This window comes from Aulonocara sp. 'chitande type north' Nkhata Bay, linkage group LG10 (genome assembly GCF_057382095.1).
Source record: "Aulonocara sp. 'chitande type north' Nkhata Bay isolate Kocher_YH1m ecotype deep benthic linkage group LG10, A_spYH_male_GT1.1, whole genome shotgun sequence".
In the NCBI taxonomy this organism is placed as follows: Eukaryota; Metazoa; Chordata; class Actinopteri; order Cichliformes; family Cichlidae; genus Aulonocara; species Aulonocara sp. 'chitande type north' Nkhata Bay.
Genome location: NC_141353.1, coordinates 6236365 through 6262842, shown reverse-complemented (window position 1 = coordinate 6262842; position 26478 = coordinate 6236365). Strand labels below are relative to the sequence as shown.

The window sequence follows — 26478 nt, the reverse complement described above, 5'->3', positions numbered from 1 at the left end:
CTGCAAAATCACTCAGTAGGATGTTTGTTCTAATTTGCTATGAGCTCAGAGCGCATCGAAAATGAAACTAATAGGCTATAAAGAGAGATATGAACATATTTAGAACTTACCGGAATGAAAATGTCTGGAGCACCAACAGATATTTGGAGATGGAAGAGAGCTGCACGTCAGCTCATCTCACAGCTGCTATCCAGGCTAGACGCCTTCGTTTGGTAACATCGATACACGAGCTGCCTCATGTCGCTTCCAGGTTGGGAAAGCATAAAAAGACAATCCAACCTTATTCCCGTGCCGGTCGTAAGATCGAACATTGCAGCCGAGCACACAGCAAGTACGAACCATGGCTATGCTATCGCTCCTAGCTTAGACCCCCAAAATGGTGAATCGGGCCAAAATCCTTTCCACGCCCACCCCCGTGACATCACGCTCCGAAGCCCTATAGGACGTGGTCTCCCGGTCGCAGCCCGCATGGGGCCGAGGCGATGTACCCTATCAAAGACAATGTTCTTCACCGTGTCCTCCGGCAGCTTCAGGTGGGTTTTGATGAAGCTTTTTATCGTGGTCTCCACGTCCTCTCCAGCGGCTTCTGGAATACCAATTAATAACTTTCTACTACCAGTGGGTCCATAGTGTAGTGGTTTGCTCACAACCTAATAAGCGAGACCTTCCGGGTTCAATGATGTAAGGAGCCTGGAAAGACATCTGCCATTAAAAAAATAAACAAATATGTAGCGCTACCTGCTGTGGTGACCCCTTGTGAATAAGGGCTCAGCTGAACAATTTCTTTTGTACTACTGTTCATGTCAAATGTCACGGAATTAGAGCCCTGAAAGATTAAACTGCATTTAATAAAACAATAATGGTTACTCAGTGTTTAGGAGAGAATGTCAAGTAAAGGAATCTCTTTAGTTTGCTGCCAGATCAAAGCCAAATTAATTTATTAACAGAGCAGATTTTCTTGGTGAAAAATACCCTACAAATGTAACTGATCAGTTTTCTGAACTTTATATATATATATATATATATATATATATATATATATATATATATATATATATGAAAAACTTTAAAAAAATTAAATTAAAAAAAAACAACAGATGAAGACGAAACAAGAAAATGCTGATCTAAAACTTAACCATGGAACAACTGCCTAATTACTGTTTGTAAAGTTTTAAGCTGTGAAAGGACAATTTGGCAGGCTATCACCACTTCATAACATATAGTTAGGACTTAGGTAGATCTTCCATGGATGGTTCTCGAGAGGAAGCGTAAAAAAAGGAAACGAAAGCGAAGCTGTAGGGCTGGTCTGCCAGCACGGCTAAAGAGAAAACCATTTAAACAACATTTCCATTCAATGCCAGACTCATAAAAAACAAAATCAAAAGATCATACAATGTAAGCACCTTGAGGAAACTGTTGTTGTGAATTGTTGCTATATAAATAAAATTGAATTGAACTTACAGGTTGTAGCCAACAAATATTTCCATAATTGCTGCATTGTGTTAATCAAAGAGACTTGGCTGAGGCCCACAATGCCACTATAAAGTTAGCAGGCCGCACAGCGCACAGCCAACGGCTTTAGACAGCCAGACTTGGAATAACTGACTGTTAGATGCAGACTCATCTGCATACCTTGTGAGTTGTGATGGTAATGCAACTTAGTCAAAGCAATTACTAGCCAGTAGAACTTCTACTGTGAATCAGTGCACATAATAGCTGGGGGACTTCATCCCATGCTGATTGAAGAGGTGAAAAGACTGAAGGAAACTGCAGCTCGAACACCAGCCTCCACCTGCATAACCCCATGGTGCAGGAGCACAATGAGAAGTGCACACTGACAGCAGTGAACCCAAGCAAGGTCACTGGACCAGAAGGAGTGACTGGTAGGGTCCTTGTCAAGAAACACTTCTAAAGACACTTCTTCAGCTGAGAGTCAGAGACACACAGTTTTACTTGCTGGCAAGGGCAGTCACAGAGCACACGCACGAGAGTGAGGGCTCAGAGACTCGCTCTCTGCCACTGCCCTGGTCTTTATTTATATGCAACAGTAGGTGTGTTTGTTTATTACATTCGAATGTGGATGTGTATATGTGTGTGTGCGCGTGTGTGCGTGTGCCAGGAGAGGCTCCTCTACCTGGTACAAAGTGAAACTGCTTGTTAAGCTCTTATCTAGCAGGTACTGCTCCTTCCCTGCATGATAACGGGTCACAGTGAATTAAAACAACAGTCTGAGTCATAAAGAAGTCATCATGCAGTATTCTATCATATGCAAACTTATATTATTAAAATATTATACTGACTACTAAGTACAATTTTCTATTGACAGTCCTGAAAAAGTGTGCAAACCAGGTGGCTGGGATTCACTAAGATCTTCATTCATCTGCATCACTCTCCCAGTCTTTCTTCCCATGATGCTTGAAACTGGCCAAAATTGTCCAGCTTCCCAAAAAGACCACCATCAGTAGCCTCAAAAACTAGCAACGAGTTGCTCTGACCTGTTTCGAGAAACTGGTCCAACACCACATCATGTCCTCCCTGAACAACACTGATATCAACCCAAAAAGTTACTCTAGTGGAGAGAAACATCTGTCAAGCCCTTGGGCAAACCCAGCTGAAAGTTCCCATAGAAATTGTGGTGATCAATTCATCTGGAACTATTTGTTCAGATACTTGCCTGGCCTGTATACAGTCTAGACTGGAAAACTCTTCCTTTCACAAGCAGAGAAAGCTCATGTTTATGTCTTCATATGGTTGATGAGTTGATGCTTTATCTTGTTGTCCACACTTATCCAATGCATAAATAACTGCAGTAAATCTTTAATATTCTCTACCACCATTGCCTGTTTATTCTAATAGTTTTGATCAACTAAAACATTATTATTTTTTACAGACATTTTTCCTTTTTATGCTTTCACTCTTGCTCATTTGTCATTTATTCTGTCTTTATAGGTCTTCAGTTTTTTATTTGTAATAAACAATTTCCAAGTTTGGTCATTGATTGGAGATCAATGTGATCAAATATTTGCTACCCCATGATTAGTCTGATCACATAAAAATTATTATTCTATTCATTCTGCCACAAATAATATTGCCATTAAAAGCACAAGGACTGCACTTTTTTTGCAAGAATAGCTCTCTGAGACAGAATTTTAATGTCTTGATCACAATTCATCACAATCCATTCAAATACTGCAACTATCTGTTAGGATGCCTAGGTTGTTGACCCAGGGTTTTGAGTTTATTATATTATTTATCATTTCTAGTCTTTGGTTTCTTTGTTAGAGTTCTGTCTTATGGTTTATGTCTCTGTGTCTGCCCTGGTCCCACGTCTCTGTTCCCTCTGTTGTAGTGCCTGCCTGTGAGTCTGTGTCTGTAAGGTCAGTCTGTGTTATGTTTCCTGTTTTACTTTGAAAGTCCGTGTCTCATGTAAATGCATCTGGTTGTGCTTCCTTTGTCTCGTTAGGCCTGATTTGCCCCAGCTGTGTTTCCCTCCTGTTACCCATTCCCTGATTGCTCCCTCTGTGTATTTAAGCCCTGTGTTTCAGTTTGTCTGTGTCATGATCTACTGTTTTCTATGCTGTGTGTTCTGTCTGCTTGCCTGAATTTATTTGGAGTCTCAGTTTTGTTACCTTTTTTGAGTTCAGCATTAAAGCTGTTTCGAGTTTACATTGTGCCTCAGAGCATCTGCACTTTGGGTCCACCGTTCCTGCCTGCACACAGCCTTCATAACAGAAGATCGTGACCAGAACATGGACCCCGCAGACATTTTCACCTCGGAGTACAACGCTGAGATGGAGCGGATGGTGAGCCTGCTCGACCGCATCGCCCAGTTCCCAGATTTAAGGACCATAGCAGTTGGGCTGAGTGCGGTGGATGCCATCATTCGATATAACCCCCGGCTTAGCCAGTTCGCTAAGGACACAAAGCTCGGCAGCACCATAGCTGCGTGGAGCGAGCAAGTCAGGGCTAGTGAGCTCGCTCTCTCTTTCACTAACTCTTCCTCATCATGGCCCCAGTGCGACATACACTCCCCACCTGCCTCTACGCCACGGACTTCCTCGCCTTCCACACACCAGCCGGGACCTTGTTCACCTGTCTGTTTGCCTGCCTTTTTACTGGCAGCCATGTGGTCAGAGGATCAGGAGGAGGTCTCTATTTCTCCACCGGTTCCTGTTCCCTCATCCAGAAGGAAACAACGCCACTGTCACTCCTCTCCTCAATCATCTTTTCTACCACCTGTTGTCCCCGCTGGAGGGTCCGAGGGACCGCTTCAGCCGCCTGTTCCCGCTGGAGGGTCGGACGGGCCCCACGGGGGTTCTGGAGAACTGCACCAGCCTTTGTTCGTCTCCGCTGAAGGGTTCGAGGGGCCCGTCCAGCCTTCTGCCTCCGCTGGAGGGTCCGAGGGGCCCGTCCAGCAACCTGCCTGTGTTTCAGTTTGTCCTTGTCGCGATCTACCGTTTTCTATGCTGTGTGTTCTGTCTGCTTGCCTGAGTTTATTTGGAGTCTCAGTTTTGTTACCTTTTTTGAGTTCAGCATTAAAGCTGTTTCGAGTTGACATTGTGCCTCCGAGTGTCTGCACTTTGGGTCCACCACTCCTGCCTGCACACAGCCTTCACATAACACTATCACCAGTGTATCACAAGACTGATAAACCAAATGGCCATAAAGGCGTTTTTCTCCTCTCAACCCCACTATGTATTGCAGCTAAATACAGAATTAGTATTTAGCACATCGGGGAACCCTAATATGCATGCTCAATCATCCAGGTAAGTAAATCCCAAAAGGTTGATTTTGTTCACCTGGATGTAGTGATGTAGTCTTTTCAGTGGGAGAAATATTTCGTCATTCATCCAAGTGACTTTTTCAGTCTCAGCTGATTACAGGTTTCCCCAACCTTATAAACAGTACATTTGCACCACTGAATGAACAAATGGGCTTTGAAGTCAGTTCCTTGATCACTAATAAGCAAATTGTCATATTCCTAAACTCAGTTACAGCACTTTCAGAAAGTCATCTACTGTGATGAAGTCTACTCCCCTCTGCTGTGTAATCAAATGTCAATGTTATCAGGAAATGATCAGACAAGAGAGGGTTTTCAGGAAACACTGTTAAATGATCAGTTTCTATGCTAAATGTTAAAACAAGATCCAGAGTGCGATTAAAGTGATGGGTGTTTCTAATTTTGAGAGAAGTCTAATAACAGATTAAATATCGCACTAAGGCTGTCATTTTAGGCATCTACATGGATGTTAAAATCACCCACAATTTTATCTTAGCTGAGCACCAATGTTCCCTCTAATTTTTCATGTGTCTGAGTGAACACACAAACTCCCTGAGCGGTCCCTTGGACCACTGTGAGCAACAGCAGACGTGTGCACTGTGGTCATGCCTGCATCGAATCCATCCAAGTTACATGGTTTAATAAAATAATCAAATTACAGCATTTATGTTAGACTACTTTTAATTAACTGCTTTATCCCACTTACAATGAAAATTTAAAAAAAATCTTTGACCTGTGTAGTATGTTAACACTAGTGGAAGTAAAAATAATTTGAACTCCAATTTTGAAAACACAACTTTCTTTCTTTTCTTTTCTTTTCCTTTCTTTCTTTTTATTTTATTTTATAAAGCTCCGACTTGTATTATGAGTATGAGTCTGTGGTCTGGGAGAGAGTCCTGTAACTCTCTGTCTGCAAAATACAGTAAATAATGACCAATGTTGGGCAATTAATTATATAGTTACTTCTTTAAAAAAGTAACTGAGTTATGCAAACAACAACGTTTTTTGCAACTGTTTACCTAAAAATGCAGCCAAGGCGTTTTTTTAAAATAAACATTTCAAACTATTTACAAAACAATCAGCTGTTCTGTATCAAATCTGATGCCACACAAATTATTTGTGCCACTCCAAAAAATAATTTATGTCCACTATGAGATAAAGGAGAACAACAGCCTGATACCTGCAGGCCTGAGAACAGGAGATGTATCACTCCTGTAACATTGTTGAGACACCCACAAGAAAACTATTGACTACACTACACACTAACTACAAAAGATTTGCGCTAAACATCGCAAATCTCTCACATCTCAATACACTGCCGCAACTCCTAAAACTCTCCCCCTCCATAGACAACTAAATGCCATGTTTCCATATCATTTTTGATTGGTCGACATAGTACATTTTTCGACCAATAGGAAAGGGTGTTTTGTGTGTGTATATATATATATATATATATATATATATATATATATATATATATATGTACACATATATATATATATATATATATATATATATATGTACACATATATATATATATATGTACACATATATATATATATATGTACACATATATATATATATATGTACACATATATATGTATATATATATATATATATATATATATATATATATATATATATATATGACCTAGTGCTTCCAAAACAATAGAGAGTTTCGATGAATCTGGGGTCGATACACCTGCAGGGCATCACCTTGCTGTGCAAGTTTAAAACAATGAGGGTGCTTGAACTATGCTGGGGTGGGGCACGCAGTTGCTGAGCACTGGTGTAACTGGCCATCCTAAGGAATCACAACAATTAAATGATACCCCCGGAGGGCTTTTGCATTCCTGAACAATTTCAAACAATTAGCTGTTGAAAGACAGAGGGTGAATGTTATTTGTGATCACCTATTGCGTTAAAAACTAGTATACTCTGAAACCCACACAGAAGAAGTACCCATTTGTGCTGTTTTTAAAATAAAATGTTTGTGCCACTGCATGCTGAGACATAGTCAGAACCACAAAATTAGTGTGATTAAGACACAATTAGTTTGAAAGAGCAATATTGGCTGCTTCGGGCAAAAGACAAGATCCTGTGCAACGTGTTTTAGAACTACCACAATAGCGTTTATTTTCTAAAGGGGCTGAATGTTATTTGTGACCACCTATTGTATTAAAACTGGTAGATTTTGATACCCGTACAAAAGAAATACCCATTTGATCTGTTTTTTAAATATAATGCTTGCATCGCCACATGCTGAGACATCAGAATGACAAAATTAGTGTGATTAAAACACAATTAGTTTGAAAGAGTGATACTTGCTGATCCTGTGCAATGTGTTTTAGAGCTACCACAAAAGCGTTTATTTTCTAAAGGGGCTGAATGTTATTTGCGACCATCTACTGTGTTAAAAAACTAGCTGGCTCTGTCTCCCTCTTGGTTCAACATTCTGAAATCCCGATTTTTAAATAAAATGATCGCATCACCCCGTGAAAGAAACCCCAGTAGATACGTAAAAACTAGTTAAATTAAAACTAGTGGTTTGATTAAAAGAAATACTTGTGAACAGTCCCGAAGGCTGAAATTTCCCATACAGAAGAAATTCCCATTTGTGGCGTTTTGTTTTTAAATAAAATGCATGCATCACTGCATGCTGAGACATTTTCAGAATGACAAAATTAGTGTGATTAAAACACAATTAGTAACACTTTTGACTAGATGCAAATAAAAAGCAAGTACCCATTCCAGGTTTGTTAAGGTGCACTGTGAAACAAAACGGCTTCCACTCCGCCACACAAAACAAAAAATTGCTTTTAAGAACACATATGTCTGCATAACTGAATGTTGAGACCCGCCATTATTAAACCCCATGGTTTGATGAAATTAAAACACAGTTAAAAACACATAAACACATATCACCCCGCAGCCGCCCTGGGTGTTTCTACACATGAACACACATAACCCCGAGCACACCTGAACGCGCATGCATACACACACGAAACCTGTTAAACAGGTTGTCAAACCGGTTTGGTTGACTGCCATATTGGACTGCCGCATCTGTATTACTACAGTATGTACCACTGTGTTCTGTAAGAATATGTAGTTACACTTACACTAACAGAACAGCCCAAAGTATCTGGTTTTATGCAGCTTCTTTTACCAAACACCCAACATTTCCTGTATGCTTGCTTTACAATCCTGGGTTTGTATAGGAAGTATCTTAAGGGGCTCTGGATCTGCAGACAAAGATCAGTGAGAAGGGGAACACAAAATAGAAATGCAATCTCCCTTTAGACTACGCAGAAAATTGTATATAAATGGATTTGTTGTAGTAACATGTAATGCAGTAACATGTTCCCTTTGACAAAAGCAGACATGTCTGATTTGTCCAAAATCCACTATTGTGTGTGAAAAATATACAAATGTCATATTCCACAATCACAAAATACAACTATGCTCAATATGAAGATATTACAAAAAAAAAAGAAAAAAGAAAGAAAAATCTCTTACGTAACTCAAAAATATGAAGATCAGCAGGTTTCGGCAAACCATAAAGGTTGAAGGTTTGAGCATATGTATTATGAATCATTTTAACCTTTTTTCTCTTGAGGTTTTTATGACAACTGTTGTTGCATTACTGTCACCTTGTGGATTTAAGAAGTATGCCAACCCTAAATGTTATCCTAATGTTAACTTAAAGATTAAGTGACAGAAGTAAGTAACACATTAGTATTCTGTACAGATAATACCAGACACAATCAAGTAGACTTTATTGGAAAACATATCTTTTAGGCTGAAGATAAATAATAATTATAAAACTGAACAATTTACCTCATTCATTTTTTTGAATGAAGAAACAGATAAAACAATGGAACTTTTTCCGTATTGGGTCTCCATTCTTTGTTCTGGTCAGTTGTGGCAAACACATATGTAGTTATGGTGTAGAGTTCCTGAAACATAAATCATAAAAATCATTAATAAATAAAATGTAAAGAGTGAATGTGGATTTGGAGGGTATCAAAGGTAGCCTCTAAAGACAATTTTTATTTTTGCAAAAGGTGTAGTTGAGATCAAGATCACTTTGAGATGTCCTGATGCTAAACATTAGAAAGTTATGTGTGTGTGTTTAATCATGGAGGTTAGAGAGCACCTGGTTATGAAATCCTAAAAGAAATGTATTCAGATGATTCAGAAAAGGGAAATATGAGAATGAGTCTCTGTCTGAAATATCATAGTTGTTCTGTATTAGTATTTTTGTATTAAATGAGATAATCTGCCCTGACGAGAATATTTATAAAACCTATATTCAACCCAAAGCTAAGTGATGTATTTTTTAACGGACTGAATATGAGGGGTATCCATAAAACCTCCATCTCTTCTTCCCTGACTTGGGTCTAATTATAAGACAAAGAAGGCAAAACAGGGTTGATTCTTTTCAGATAATAAAGTTATACTGTTGTAATTGGTGTAGTGCTGGTCTTCATCATACTGGGAGGCCACCGGCAGGCTCTTCATACTGGTGTGTCTTTAAAACACACACCAGTAACACAAACAGTTAACCCCCCATTACCTTGCCTGTTAAAATTTTTAAGCTCGGCCAAGAATTGTTATTTCCTATCTGCAACATCAGTTCTAGTCAGGTACAGCAAGTCATGATAATGCAGATCACTTCCCCCCATTAAAATCCCATAAAGATAGATAGCCCCCCCCTCAAGACAAAAAAGTTGCACAGCCACTCTTTCATCTTCTTTAGTCATTCTTTTTAAAATTTGAGAAAGTCATGAACTAAGGTGTGTCAAAACTGAATATAAAACCTGCTCTTTGGTGATCTGGAAACCTTTATCCACTATTTCAGAAGATCTTCTAGTCAGTCTTCCAGTGTAGCAGGATGAATATAACAACAGTAGGAGATGGCTGTAGGTCAGGTTGTAGTGCAGGTTGTCTACCAGCCAAAATGTGTGTAGTTCACTTCCTCCAGTTACTGGAGTTTTATCCCCTTTGGATAGAATTTTGGATAGAAAAGAAATACACTACATCTTTCCGTTGTCACCTACAGTGATTTTAAAAGAATGAGCCTTGCAAGACTGGCCTGTGTAACAGGAGCTACCTTTGGTCAATACTGGTGAACATTAAATTTGTACGCATATTAGCTATTTACATATCAGTAACCTTTTAACTTTGTCTTGGGCTTCACCTAGAGAAAACTCAACTCAACTCTAGAGAAAAATAGCTAAAAATATTGAAATGCTTACTATGCTTAAAAGAAAGTTTTTGCATAAATGACCAGTAATCCCCCCAAAAGAGAAAAAGAGATCTTCCCGAAGTACTTTAACACTACAAGCTACATACACACAAAGTGCCTAGTATCAGTTATCTACACACTCATATTAGGGCAATTTCAGATACATCGTTTTACTCCAAGATGTGGCACCGATGACCTTCTGCACAAAATTTATATTATGCAACAAATAAGGCAACTTGTAAATATCTGAAACTGGCACACAACCATATGGATTTTGGCAAATACCAATATTCAGTCTCCAGAAAAGACAAACAATAAACAAATGACAGTAGTGCATAGCATAAAAGTCAGAACAAATGATTGGTACCTTGGAATTCTCATTTAACCTGTTTATGAACAATTGTGCAATCTCTCAATGAAATGATATGATAAATATATACCACAACAGTAAGAAATGTATGCTCAACCTCCAGTAAGATCAGAAAATCATCAACTAGGTAAACAATACAATCATCAATGTGATCGTATAATGTGAAAAACGTAGTAAATAATGACAATTTTTAAACTGCAACCTTAAATTGCTCAGAGAATTATGCACTAAGTACAGATACAGCCACTCAAAATTGTTGCTTTCAGCCAGAGGTCAGCCAGCTGTCAGCTGGTATTTTTTCACCTAGCCTATTGTTTACTGAGTTGTACTCATGTGTGAATTATAAGCTTGTCCTTTGTTTTTTTCTGTTAGGTTCCAACTTAATACTTTGATTTTTTGTTTCTTAGATTTCTTTAAAGTTTTATATTGTGTGTGTTTTATATTGTCTTGAGTGACCCATAATTTCTCTATATTTTAAAAGGTGACGATATGCACGGATGCTGAACAACAAGCACTAAGACGAAAAGCAAAAATCTCTCATTTTAACTTGATATGGTCCCCTAAAGAGGTCCAGGGGAGAGAAAGTAACGAAAAGTGTCCGGGTTGAAAAAGGAGAGAAAGAGCACACCTACACCAGGGGAATTTCAGGACAGGCCCTGCTAGGTTCGTAAGGTAACTGTGTCATTACGTTTGGGAAAACTGTTATAGAATACTTTTAAGAAAATTGTTCCGTAAATACTGAACAACTGGTAATGATTCCTGGAATACATTAAGACCAGGTTCAACACTAAAAACTGTTAATTCTCTCCTACCTGTAAGCATGTGGAGTGTTTTCACCTATAACTAAATAAATAAATACTGCAGATTGGACACTGATTTGCGGGACATGTACCAGATGTTGGATTTAGAGTGTCCCTTCCCCAGAGTAAAGTTTTTGAACCACAGTATTTAATTATTTGCAAACATGATATATTAAGATTAGCGGCAGACAACTTGAGTAAGCAGGCATGACTGTGACCGTTACCGCTATAACTGTTAGTTTATTTGTAAATGGTAAGAATTACCAATAGTTTTAAGCATGGTCCCAGAGCGTTGTGGTTCATCATCAGAAATATTTAGAACAAAGTGCCAGATATATCTGGCAGAAACACAAGTTAGTAATAATCATAGAATGCAAGCATCACTTTATATATATATATCTTATATTTTCCATTCTAAATGTACTATTTTCTTTTCTAAATGTACTTGTATATTGTTCACATGTTGAAATAAATTACCAGTCAATCAATCAATCAATATGTCTGGCTTGTCTGGCATGCACAACCTGTATTTTATTTGCTGCAAACATATGTCTCTATAAATCTTTGACAGAAAGGCTGAATTCCTGAACAAACTGAAGAGGTTTTAAATATATGGTGTAGCAAGTCTGTAAATGAATGCACCTCCACACTGCTACCCCTGGTGGATACTCAAGACATTACCACTGTTTTTCATAGATGTCGCTTACGGCTCAGGGTTGCACCATCCAAGTCACAGATGGGGGATATCATTACGGCCACCCATCAGCCGGCAATCGGTCAGGATTCCACTATAGATCCATCAAAGTGCTGTCACTGATCAGGTGGCCGTTTTAAGTGGCTGTTTCTGTAAGTGTATTGATAATGTGGTGCACAAACAAAACAAATCTGTGCTGTTTTCATTGTGTCATGCAAAAATACATCTTAAGTAGACTCCTGTTTTAGTTATCTTTTAATAATGATTTTAAACAAACTGGTTCAAGCTTACTGACATCAATATTTATCATGGTCATGTTCTAACTAGGTTAGAAATTGTGACAGCAACCCCTAAACTGTAATTTTGCAGGCATCTGTATCTCACTTGTCCGTGTTTTTTTTTTTTTTTTTTTTTTTTTGTCGTTGTTTTGTTTTGGTTTTTTTTGCAAACCCCTAAAAAGGGAAAATCACATCATGTGAGAGCTGACTGTTTCACCATCATCACAAGCACAGAACGTGACAAAAAAAGAGCATTCCCACATACAGAATCTCTTCCCTTTGTCATCAACACATAGGTTATCACAGGAGTGAACTTGATCATTAAAAAAAAAAGTCACATTAGCAGTCACTTGTGCTCTAAGTATACTTTCTGTCAAAAATTGACAGAAAACTCTTTTTATACACCAACCACAGATCACATCATTACTCCTGCAGTCTTGAGATCAGCATCTGCCATTAATCTCAGGGCAAACCAGGTTAAAAGCACACATTCACAACACCTGAAGAAAGCTTCATAGCAGCTACACAGACCATTCATTCAAGCTGACTTTTTGTGTTACATGATCAGTGGGCTGATAAGCACAAAAAAGTTCTTTCAATTTTTAAAAAGAATTTTATCCAGCTTTTCAATATTTCACAATAAATATGAGAAACAGTGTAATGTAAATATCTAAATAACACTGTATGTATGTAACTTTGATATAGAACAGGGGAGGACAATTCATTTTCCCAACCAGCCACATGAGAATTTATGACTGCTGTGATGGGCTGCGCACCAATGAACTGAACCCAAATGTAAAACTATTCAACATTACCAAAAGCAATTTGGAACAAAATGTGCATTTTTTAACAAGGTACTGTTGCTAATTTGTTTGTTGTTGTTTTTTGCAGTTATTTAGGTCTTTTTTCTTGTTTTATGAGACAAATTTAGTTTATTATTGGCTTTAACGGGTGCACTGGTGTCAGCTTTGAAATGAGATGGAAATGCAAAGGATAGCAGACAGATTATCCATGTCTAGTTTTGTTAAACTTTATCACAAATAATGTTTGTTCACATGCAAAAGAAAACCAGCATTATGTGAGAATATCTTTGTATGTGTGGAAAGTTCTCGTTTTTGTGAGCAGAATAAAAAAACAGCAGTGATACTGACTTAAAGTCCGTGATTCATTGCTTTTCACCCTGATGAAGTTAACTATTTTAGTTACATCAACAACATGGTTAATTTTTTAGCATTGGCTTGCACAACACCTCTTGGTGAATGATACAGTGCACAAATACCAGTTTCAGTTCTGGGTTCATGTCAGTCCGTTGTCAAAAGTCATTTCTTCCTGTCAGATTTGGACGGCCATCAGTTTTCAGCAGCAGCATTGCTGCCAGCTGCTCTGCAATCTGACACAGTTTTGTTATTCTGTGTATAAAGAAGAGGAACTTGGTTGTCTTGTGGACATCACAGTTGTTGGCCAGAGTCTTGTCCAATATCTGCTTTGTTTTTCAAATGAAGATCCTGATTTTGCTATAATGTGGTTAATCTATCTTTTGGGATTCACTTGGAGAGGGGCACATTCACAAATCCTTAATTTTTCTCAGGGCATATCAGCAAACACTATGATAAACTCCCCATCAGAGAATGATTTTATGTATTTTGCGATTTTGTGGAAGATGACAAACATGGCCTTGACTGCTCCATCCCTCTGAAACTTGTTGCTTTCACAGCAGTGTCCATTCCTGTGTTGCATCAGTCAGGTTGTTGTATTCCTGAATTCAAATAAATACTTTCTGTACATGTTTTGTTAAAACGCTACATTCTATGTAGAGTGGATTTACAGCAAAGCTGTACCGATGCAGAGCAGGGATAGACACTGGAAACCTTTCTAGCAAAGCTGCAAAAGCAAAAACAATTTTTACCAAGCTGGATAGTGCAGTATAGTCCAGCTTTGTGATTTCCCACAAAATTCACAAAAGCATGATGTATCCTTCTTTACGTTTGAATGCTAATTTTGTATTAGCCTCATGTGGGGAGGTCAGAGACAACCAATGGACTGAATAAGCAGCCCAAGAACCGTGCAAGAGCCAGCCAGGTCTGATATAAAAAGTTATTACCCTGTCAGTAAAGACATGTAATACAATATTTGCTAGCACTAGCAGCACTACAACGAATGCTGCTAGTGCTAACACTGCCAATGTTTTCTCACACTCACTATCTTGTTTTTCTGAATGTGATTATATTATGCATAGCTAAAAGTGACAAACATTGCAGAAGCATTTAAAAGGCGGTTTAATTATTTAAAATGGCTCTTAAATACATATTTTTTGTAGAGTATTATTTTGAATCGGAAGCCAGATTGAACCTCTTGTTGGTGTAGTGAGAAAACAAAAGGTCTCAGTGACATTTTTATTTGATTCTTGCGACTAAAAAAAATAAGGGGGACTAAAATGGTATAATGGCTACCTGCATCTTTTAAATATCTTACTATTAAATTATTTTATATAATCTGAAGCTTTTAATACGGTGGCCCTGAGAGGCCAAACGGACTGCAACTTCAGAAAACACTTGCAAAAAGAAAAATGCTGCAAAAAGGAAAATGCTGCAAAAAGAAAAACGCTGCAAAAGCACACACAACACAACGGAAATGTTTCTGGGGAGACAATAACCGGACGGACCAGTTGCACGAACCAAAACATGCTAACAAGTACACTGGGACTGGGAGACACTTGAAAGAAATAGAAGCGGAGCGGCCAAAGAGTAAACTTTCAAAAGTAAGTTCTGAATATTATGTCACTTATTTATGTGCAAATGTTTAATAACGAAGAACATTAAAACATTACTGTTGGCCACATGCCGGCAAAGTTATGTGACATTAGCGATGTTTGTACTTTCAGCGTTTACTTTGTTTTAAAGCTTTTACTTTATACGCCGTTCGATAGTTGACCTTAATCTTACAGAGAATCTAATGATTTTGTGGATAATTAAAGTCAGTCATATATCCACAAACACAACAAGCTGAAAGTCAGTGAATGCTGCTTGGTTTGCAGTCCTGAATATCACGGCACGGACTTTAATGTGTGTTTGAACGAGCTGACGGTTCACTCGTTACGCTGAAAGAAAGATGCTTTAATCACAGGAGTCACACATGTGTCCACTGTACCATCTGGGAACTCTTCTTGTTTAGCACTTTTAATAACACAAACACTAAATCCTCCTTCTCTTGTGCTTTTTTTGTAGCAGTGTATACACCTGAGACTGTCACCTGTCCGTCTGTCCTGCACTCTCTCTCTTTTTCTTTCTCTCTGATTGTGTAATAAAAGTATGAACATGTATTTATAAGTTACACTTGTGTTTGACTACTGCAGCTTATCACACATTTGATTTCCATGTGTGACAACTGCAAGTGTCCAGGGTGAGGACAGACTGAGGGACCCACTGCTGCACCCCTGATGATCCAACAGGACAAACTCAGCAGTGTGTGAGGAAGAGGAGGAGGAAGATCCAGCAGCAGCTGACAGATGGAGAAAATAGACAGACTGTTCCCTGTTTGTGAAGGACTGCTAGGAAAGTTATAACTAATTGTCTGTCCTGAATCAGTCTTATTAGGTAATTTTCAAATAATTTTATCATTCCAGTGTTTTCAGTGTGGGAGAAAGTACTCAGGGCCTTCAGGTTACACACTATGAAAGGCAGCAACAAGTTTAATGTTCAGAAACCTAAAGTATGTGTCAGCAGCAGAATGGAGCTAAAAATAAATGTTTGTTTCAGTTCTATGAAGCTTTGAGTATTTTGGATTAGTAGTACTGCTGTGTTTGTTGCATCATATTGCTGTAATTGTTTATATGCTTTATATATTCTAAGTTGATCTATAGTGTTACATCATATTCAGCCTGTTTAAGGCGCTGATATCTATTCTGTATGACTTAAAGCAGTTATGACATGGTCTGATTTTCTCACCCAATAAAGAAATATTTAATATATCAGCCTACCCTTCATTCTATCAGAAACAGTTATCACAGCTCGTACATTTGCTTTTTCCACACATATATAAGCATTGAGCCAAATTTAGTAATGCTAACATATTAAAAGAACAATATTTGTCTCTTATATATAATACATCTATAGATACACTGTCAAAGATACTTGTCTTTAAGTGAAGATTTAAGGTGACAGGAAATATAAATAAATGCAACTTGAATCTTTACTGAAGCTCAGTGTTTGGCACAGAGTTCATGTTCACTGCTGTAATAACTAATAACGATTAATATAATATTGGCCATATTATATTTACATTACCAAAGTGAGATGACTTTAGTCTCATGAACAACATTAGCTAATTGTTATTTACTAGCTAATCTTAAATGACTGTTCAGTACAGAAATGAAGCCCAAAAATCATGTTTTACAGTCCTGTGGTCTCAGCCTCAGATACTTATCAAATCACACAAAGCTCATGTAGAAACAAATGTACAAAATATGTTCTCCTTCATTTCTGTCAAACAAAGCTGTATGAAACATTTCCAGCTGTTAGTATCATGGTTGCTAGGCAACCTGGGCAGTGCGACGGAGGCTAGACTGTCCCATTTCACGAGCCTACAAGCCTCGCACTTCCGGCCTCAGCAGTCTTTGAGTACGCGGCCCTTGAGGACCGTTAAGGCTGCGTACCGGTTATTGTCTCCCCAGAAACATTTCCATTGTGTTGTGTGTGCTTTTGCAGCTTTTTTCTTTTTGCAGCATTTTTCTTTTTGCAAGTGTTTTCTGAAGTTGCAGTCCGTTTGGCCTCTCAGGGCCACCGTATTTTAACCATAACTTTAGAAAATTAAATAATAATGATCATAAAAACAGTGTGGAAGGTGGGTTAATATCATGTAACGAGTGCAGCTTTTCAAATTAGCCACAGCACTTTGTGAATCAGGTTGGACACTCTAATGATGCCATCAGCACACTGAACTCTGGGTTTTTCTGTTTCTGTCTGCAGAGAACAAAGCAGCACAACAACCAATTTCTCACTCCTAAATCATACTTCACTAAAGTGAGTCTGAAAATCAGCTTTCAGTGTGTTAGTATGAATATGTCATGAAGCTGCTATGGCACTCTTATTGGGTAGTTCAAAAATGCCATTGGATAAGCATATGCATTTTGATAAACAACAGTGCAGGTATTGTCTGTACACATTTGTACAATTTTTACACACACTACAATGAAAATATAAATTTGGATGCACTATGTGTAGGACTTTGCCTGAGAAATCATGGTGTATAATTTATTGTTCTGAACTGTTTATAATGAAGTATCAGTTATTCTGTTTTGCATACAACTGTAAAAATACAGTAAAATTCAACAATCACATTGCATTTTCCCTTTTTATCATTTACCTAAAAAAGCTTAATGTTATTGTACAGATATTGAACAGGACATGACACGATAATAATAATAATAATAATAATCTGAATGTACACTTCAGAATTGGGCAATAAACAGTCAACTATCAACAGTTACATGTATTTTTTTTTCCATGTTCACATATAAAAAGGTTGGGGGAGACACGAACTCAGAAGTTCTACCATCATCAAATTAGTGCATTATTTAAAATCTTTGCTTCTGCAGGTTGATGCTTCTCACTCTTGACAAGCCAACAGAGAACAGACTCTGATGCAAAGCCAGAAAAAGGAAAGAAAAACAACAGAGAAAAAGAAAAAAAAAAGGGTGGACCACTGGCAATCTTGGGTTTCCATTCTTCTTACTGGACTAAAAGTCTGTTCTTGGTTTTCAATTCTGAGAGAAGCTCCAAGGTGGTAGCATTTCACATTAGAACTTGAGAAGGTAGACTGAGGTTATAGTAAGCAGGAGGCATACAAAGCAATGTGATAGCGCAGCAGCCCCGTTCACGTCATGCATTGCACCAGGACCTGCAAGAGAATAATGCAAAATGTGATTCATCATAAGGGTTATTCAGATCAGTGCTCTAGTATTGACTATCATTAGTTAGAAGTTAAATGTTCATGCGGTTTGGTGCTGGAATTACCATGGAAACTGGCAATCGGTGGAAATAAAAGGTAATTCAATGAATAACATACAGTGGGTGACTTTCAGAATGGCTTTTTTATGTGTAGCTGCTAATATGGAAAAAGTGGTCGCTGACAAAAACAAAACTTTTTTCTTTTTTCTTTAATTCACTGAAGTGAACAACATAACAGAAACATATTTTTCTTACCATAGAGTATTATACTGGCATTAGTGATTCCCATGGTGTTCATAGCAACACAAGTGTAGTTCCCATAGTCTTCTTCTGAGACATTGAAAAAGATAAGCATAGACTGTTTCCCTTGATTCTCTATCTTTACCCCGTTTAGTCCATTGAGGAGCCTATAAGAAAGAGAAAAGCAGTTTTGAAATCTCTGAGAGAATGTGTTTATTTGTAACTTTTGCAAATGCACTCATAAAATATGCTTGATTAAAACTTAGGGAAATGTTTTTTAGATACAAAGCAAAACGCTCTGAATGTTCCTGTTCTCATGCTCTCCTGAATACCTGCAGCTACTGCAGTAACTGTGGATGTGCCACGGTCCGTGTTTTGAGTTTGTACTATTGTTTGATCTTTGATTTCATCATATTTTTACTGCTAGTCTCTTGATTTTGGTTTTCAGTATTTCTAGCACCCTAGTTCATTAGTATATCATGATTACTAGCCACATTAGGTTTTGTTTATGTGCCTCCCCTGTGTTCCGTGTTATGTCTAGGCTGTATCCCAATTCAGGGTCTGCAGCCTTAAAGGCCGCATTTTAAGGCCGATTACGTCACAGCGACGCGACGAAGGCTGTCTCAATTCGAAGGCTGCTCGAAATGCGGCCCTCAAATCAGTCCTTCATTTCCCTGAATTTTAAGGATGTGGCGGTGTAGACTTCGTGGCCCAACATATCCCAGAATGCATAGCGCGGCGGTGGGTGTGGATAATTTTGCCGAAAAAAAAAACGGCGGATGAGGGGCGACTGAAGAGTAAACTTTAAGTGAGTACTGAATATTATGTCACTTATTTATGTGCAAATGTTTAATAACGAAGAACATTAAAACATTACTGTTGGCCACATGTCGGCAAAGTTATGTGACATTAGTGACGTTTGTACTAACTTGGTTTTAAAGCCTTTACTTTAAAATATACGCCGTTCAATAGCTGACCTTAATCTTACAGAGAATGATCAAAGCTTTGTTTGACAGAAATGAAGGTGAAAATCTTTTGTTCATTTGTTTGTGTGTTTCTACATGTAGAAACACACAAACAAATGAACAAAAGATTTTCTCCTTCATTTCTGTCAAACAAAGCTGTATAAAACGTTTCCAGCTGTTAGTATCATGGTTGCTAGGCAACCTGGGCAGCGTGACGGAGGCTAGACTGTCTCATTTCACAAGCCTCGCACTTCCGGCCTTAGCAGTCTTTGAGTACGTGACCCTTGAGGACCGTTAAGGCTGCGTACTTTAAGGCTGCAGACCCTGAATTGGGATACAGCCTCTATTCTGTGCCTTTCTGTCCCACGTTTCAGGTCTGTTGTGTGTTTCCTGTTTTACTTTGAAAGTCCATGTCCTATGTCAGTGTATTCTGTTTTGCTTCCTCCCAGTCTCGTCTCATCTGATTAGTGTCAGATGTGTTCCCTGCCTGTCTGCCATTTCCTTGTTTACCTCTGTGCATATATAGGCTGTATCCCAATTCAGGGTCTGCAGCCTTAAAGGCTGCATTTTAAGGCCGATTACGTCACAGCGATGCGACGAAGGCTGTCCCAATTCGAAGGCTGCTCAAGATGTGACCGACAAATATGTCCTTTATTTCCCCGGATTTGAACGATGGATCAGTGTATCCTTTGTGGCCCAACATATCCCAGAATATATATATGTACATACATATATATATATATATGTACATACATATATATATATATATATATATATATATATATATACACATATATATATATATATATATATATATATATATATATATATATATATATATATATATATATATATATATATATATATATATATATATATATATATATATATATATATATATATGTGTATACAGTGGGGCAAAAAAGTATTTAGTCAGCCACCGATTGTGCAAGTTCCCCCACTTAAAATGATGACAGAGGTCAGTAATTTGCACCAGAGATACACTTCAACTGTGAGAGACAGAATGTGAAAAAACAATCCATGAATCCACATGGTAGGATTTGTAAAGAATTTATTCGTAAATCAGGGTGGAAAATAAGTATTTGGTCAATAACAAACATACAACTCAATACTTTGTAACATAACCTTTGTTGGCAATAACAGAGGTCAAACGTTTACTATAGGTCTTTACCAGGTTTGCACACACAGTAGCTGGTATTTTGGCCCATTCCTCCATGCAGATCTTCTCGAGAACAGTGATGTTTTGGGGCTGTCGCCGAGCAACACGGACTTTCAACTCCCGCCACAGATTTTCTATGGGGTTGAGGTCTGGAGACTGGCTAGGCCACTCCAGGACTTTCAAATGCTTCTTACGGAGCCACTCCTTTGTTGCCCGGGCGGTGTGTTTTGGATCATTGTCATGTTGGAAGACCCAGCCTCGTTTCATCTTCAAAGTTCTCACTGATGGAAGGAGGTTTTGGCTCAAAATCTCACGATACATGGCCCCATTCATTCTGTCCTTAACACGGATCAGTCGTCCTGTCCCCTTGGCAGAAAAACAGCCCCATAGCATGATGTTTCCACCCCCATTCTTCACAGTAGGTATGGTGTTCTTGGGATGCAACTCAGTATTCTTCGTCCTCCAAACACGACGAGTTGAGTTTATACCAAAAAGTTCTACTTTGGTTTCATCTGACCACATGACATTCTCCCAATCCTCTGCTGTATCATCCATGTGCTCTCTGGCAAACTTCAGACGGGCCTGGACATGCACTGGCTTCAGCAGCGGAACACGTCTGGCACTGCGGGATTTGATTCCCTGCCGTTGTAGTGTGTTACTGATGGTGACCTTTGTTACTTTGGTCCCAGCTCTCTGCAGGTCATTCACCAGGTCCCCCCGTGTGGTTCTGGGATCTTTGCTCACCGTTCTCATGATCATTTTGACCCCACGGGATGAGATCTTGCGTGGAGCCCCAGATGGAGGGAGATTATCAGTGGTCTTGTATGTCTTCCATTTTCTGATGATTGCTCCCACAGTTGATTTTTTCACACCAAGCTGCTTGCCTATTGTAGATTCACTCTTCCCAGTCTGGTGCAGGTCTACAATACTTTTCCTGGTGTCCTTCGAAAGCTCTTTGGTCTTGGCCATGGCGGAGTTTGGAGTCTGACTGTTTGAGGCTGTGGACAGGTGTCTTTTATACAGATGATGAGTTCAAACAGGTGCCATTCATACAGGTAACGAGTGGGGGACAGAAAAGCTTCTTACAGAAGACGTTACAGGTCTGTGAGAGCCAGAGATTTTCCTTGTTTGAGGTGACCAAATACTTATTTTCCACCCTGATTTACCAATAAATTCTTTACAAATCCTACCATGTGGATTCATGGATTTTTTTTTCACATTCTGTCTCTCACAGTTGAAGTGTACCTCTGGTGCAAATTACTGACCTCTGTCATCATTTTAAGTGGGGGAACTTGCACAATCGGTGCATGACTAAATACTTTTTTGCCCCACTGTATATATATATATATATATATATATATATATATATATATATATATATACATGTATATATATATATATATATACATATATATATATATATATATATATATATATATATATACACACACACACACATATATATATACACACGCACATATAAAAGTGGGGGAAGGCGAGGAACCATCATGGAAGGACAGGCCCCTGCACGGTATGTACCACCGGCAGATAGAGGAGGTGGCTGATATCCAGAAATTCTACCAGTGGCTGGACAACGCTGGACTGAAAGACAGCACAGAGGCACTAATCATGGCAGCACAAGAACAAGCTCTGAGTACAAGATCCATAGAGGCTGGGGTCTATCACACCAGGCAAGACCCCAGGTGCAGGCTGTGTAAAGATGCCCCTGAGACAATCCAGCACATAACAGCAGGGTGCAAGATGCTAGCAGGCAAGGCATACATGGAACGCCATAACCAAGTGGCCGGCATAGTATACAGAAACATCTGTGCCGAGTATAACCTGGAAGTCCCGGGGTCAAAATGGGAGATGCCCCCAAGGGTGATGGAGAATGACCGAGCTAAGATCCTGTGGGACTTCCAGATACAGACGGACAAAATGGCGGTGGCTAACCATAGTGGTGGTAGACAAACATGAGAAGACGGCCGTAGTGATCGATGTAGCGGTTCCGAATGACAGCAACATCAGGAAGAAGGAACACGAGAAGCTCGAGAAATACCAAGGGCTCAGAGAAGAGCTCGAGAAGATGTGGAGGGTGAAGGTGACGGTGGTCCCAGTGGTAATCGGAGCACTAGGTGCGGTGACTCCCAAGCTAGGCGAGTGGCTCCAGCAGATCCCGGGAACAACAGCGGAGATCTCTGTCCAGAAGAGCGCAGTCCTAGGAACAGCTAAGATATTGCGCAGGAGCCCCAAGCTCCCAGGCCTCCGGTAGAGGACCCGAGCTTGAAGGATTGACCGCCCACAGGGGTAAGTGGGGAAATTTTTTTTTAAATATATATATAAGCATTCAGACAGATTTAGTAATACCAACATATTAAAAAACAATATTTGTCTCTTATATATAATACATCTATATATACACTGTCAAAGACACTTTGATTTTTTAAGGTGATAGGAAATATAAATAACTGAAACTTGAATCTTGAATGAAGCTCAGTATTTGACACAGAGTTCAAGTTCACTGCTGTAATAACTAATAATGATTATTATAAAAATAACTTTAATATTGGCCATATTCAATGTTCCCTCTAAGCTGCGCGCGTGCACAATTGCGCACTGCTGGCACGGTCTCTGCGCACAGAAAATCTGTGTTGCGCAGAAAAAAATCTAACCTAAATTGAAATCAAAACTTTAACAATTCTGTTTTGCAGTGTTAGTAAGTGATTGGCTGCTCCCGAATGGGATTAGAACGATGCCACCTTATCCCACAGTCCAGCCAGTGATGCGATTCACATTCGTATATACGCAGCTAATCAACGTCGTTGACAGGCTATGACAGCGTCCTTATGTGCCGACACCGGTGTTTTAGCTAGCAAAGCGGCGTGGCTGATGTGGAGTGAAGCCACGTTAATGGCAACATGTACAACCATTGGAGATGTGAGCAGGACAGACGGAACAATTGATGGAAAAAGTGTGGACTTTATACCAGTTTTTAAATTGTGTTGATAGGCCACGTAAAATCTGAGTTATGATAAAAATATATGCAATGTTTGGTTTTCTTCCTGAATACTATCATTGTTTATATTTACTGCGGGAAGAAACGGTAAAAACTGCGTTTTATAAGGAAAATGCTCAAAAGCGCTCTCTGCCTGTCAGCAAAAACAAAACCAAAAACACTCCCACCTTTCCTATTGGTCGAAAAATGTACCATGTCGACCAATCACAAAATGATGGCATTTAGTTGTTAGCCCTTTAAAGCCGGTCAGAGTGGGCACTCTCTGTTTGCATAATTATTTTTAAATCCCTGTAGAACCGGAGCTGCGTAAGCTAGCGCAGTAATTTTTTCTTTACTTACATAAGATGTAAGTTGTACACTTAAACACAATTTGCCGATCCGATCAGTTATTTATAACACTTCCCACATTGAAACAGAGGTCAGCGCTAACGATCACATGTCCGCCATTTCCTGTCCGAAACCGGAAGTGATGTCATTTTCGCAGAAAATTTAATTTTTTACTTGTAGGCCTTAAAAGCCTATACTGGTATTTTTATAAGTCATGTTTGACTTTATGCTTTTCTGAATAGTTTCTGGGAGGCTTACAACTCGAATTGCACTGCTGGAAATAGTTTATTTTGATGCACATGCTGTTTTCTTTGCAAATTTGCATCATATGATTGTTTTTCATTTTTCCTACAGTATATAAAAATTGCTGTATCTCAAAAATAAAACTATGAAGACACTCAAAATAAATTTCCTGTTGTTGTAAACTTTTTTTTTTGCAACTTTTTTGTATTTAAAGTTTTGAGGGGTAAGCCTCTTAAATTTCTCCGAGTAGAAATATATGTAAAAAAAACAAAAACGATTTTCAATTTTTTTGTAGTTTATTGCACATTTTTGCAATTAATGTAGTTACTATGGACTTAATGCATACATATTATTAAAATATGGGCTATAACAGTTGTATTGATGTATAGCAACTTGAAATGCTCCCAAAAATGGCACTACAGCATGTAAAAATATAAAGTAAGCTCTGGTGGACTTGGTTCTACGGTAGGTCTTAAAGGGTTAAGAAACGGGGGGAAGTTTTAGGAGTGACAGCTGTGTTTTGAGATGTGAGAGATTTGAGACGTTTAGCGCAAATATTTTGTAGTTAGTGTGTAGTGTAGTCAATAGTTTTGTTGTGTGTGTCAGAACAATGAGGCGATGGCTGAATGTTACAGGTGTTACAGGAGTGATACATTTCCTGCTGTCAGGCCTGCAGGTATTAGGCTGGTGTTCTCCTTTATCTCATAGTGGACAGAAATTATTTTTTGAAGTGGCACAAATAATTTGTGTGGCATCAGATTTGATGCAGAACAGCTGATTGTTCTGTAAATAGTTTGAAATGTTTATTTTAAAAAACGCCTTGGCTGCATTTTTAGTTAAACGGCTCCAAAAAATGTTGTTGTTTGCATAATTCAGTTAATTATATAGTTAGTTCTTCAAAAAAGTAACCATATAATTAATTGCTCAACATAGGTCATTATATACTGTATTTTGCAGACAGAGAGTTACAGGACTCTCTCCCAGACCACAGACTGGGAGAGAGTGACCGAGCCCCAGGCCGAGAGGCCGAGGGCACCCCACCCCCGAAGTGGCCCGAGCGAGCCCCAGGCTCCAGGCCCCGACAAGCAGCCACCAGGAGTGAGCCGGTGTGTACCTGGATGCCCATCCCCGGACACAAAGAGCCACCAATGAACTGATGTATGAGGGCGTCTGCCACCGGCAGGGGGAGTGGTAGGGGGAGATAGGCCTCCATACCTTGGAGGGCCTGAGATGTCCCTAGAGAGGTGGCATCTGATACCCGACCTGACATATAGACACAGACAAACAGGCACACACAGATACAAACATCCATTCCCACCCTCATGCTCTCATATGCAATTACTCAACACTCAACCAACGTGGAGACAGACATAAAGAGACACTGTACACGCAATCACACTCCCCAAGCGTACTCTAAGCCCCAGGTCTAGGTACCCTTGCCCCTGGAGGGGGAAACTGCACCCAGACCCAGGTAGTGTTACCCTTTTCCCTGGGGTGGAGAGAAGCTGACTGCCCTAAACAACTAAATGCCATGTTGCCATATCATTCTTTGATTGGTCGACATGGTACATTTTTCGACCAATAGGAAAGGGTGGGGTTTTTTTTGGTGTTGTTTTTGCTCACAGGCGGAGAGTGCTTTTGAGCATTTTCCTGATAAAACACAGTTTTTACCGTTTCTTCCCGCAGTAAATATAAACAACGATAGTATTCAGGAAGAAAATTGCATTGCATATATTTTTATCATAACTCAGATTTTACGTGGCCTATCAACACAATTTAAAAACTGGTATAAAGTCCACACTTTTTCTGTCAATTGTTCCGTCTGTCCTGCTCACATCTCCAATAATTGTACATGTTGTCATTAACGTGGCTTCACTCCACATCAGCCACGCCGCTTTGCTAGCTAAAACACCGGTGTCGGCACATACGGACGCTGTCATAGCCTGTCATTGACATTGATTAGCTGCGTATATACGAATGTGAATCGCATTATTGACTGGACTATGGGATAAGGTGGCATCGTTCTAATCCCATACGGGAGCAGCCAGTCACTTACTGACTAACACTGCAAAACAGAATTGTTAAAGTTTTCATTTTAAATTCAATTCAGGTTTGATGGTTTTTTATGTGCGCAACACAGATTTTCTGTGCGCAGAGACCGTGCCAGCAGTGCGCAATTGCGCACGCGCGCAGCTTAGAGGGAACATTGCTGGTCAGTACCGAAAAGAAGCACAACATTCATATTGTTACAGTTCCGTGGTCTCAGCCTCAAATATTCAAATCAAACAAACGTCATGTAAAAACAAACAAACAAATGAACTCTCTATTTCTTTTCTTCATTTCTGTGAAACAATGCTGTATGAAATGTTTGCAGCGGGTATCATGACAGAGG

General features: G+C 39.1%; 1 protein-coding gene across 2 annotated transcripts in view; it reads right to left on the bottom strand.

Annotated features, from left to right (window-relative positions):
* Nucleotides 1-12458: 12458 nt before the first annotated feature.
* opcml (opioid binding protein/cell adhesion molecule-like) overlaps nt 12459-26478 on the bottom strand; it is a 442688-nt gene continuing 428668 nt past the window's right edge. For both annotated transcript variants that reach the window (XM_086307912.1, XM_086307911.1), the window contains 2 exons: nt 18371-18522; nt 12459-18065 (listed from right to left, as the gene is read on the bottom strand). In XM_086307912.1, coding sequence (XP_086164038.1) covers nt 17965-18065; nt 18371-18522 — 253 coding nt within the window. In that variant the 3' untranslated portion in view covers nt 12459-17964. The remainder of the gene's footprint in view (nt 18066-18370; nt 18523-26478) is intronic.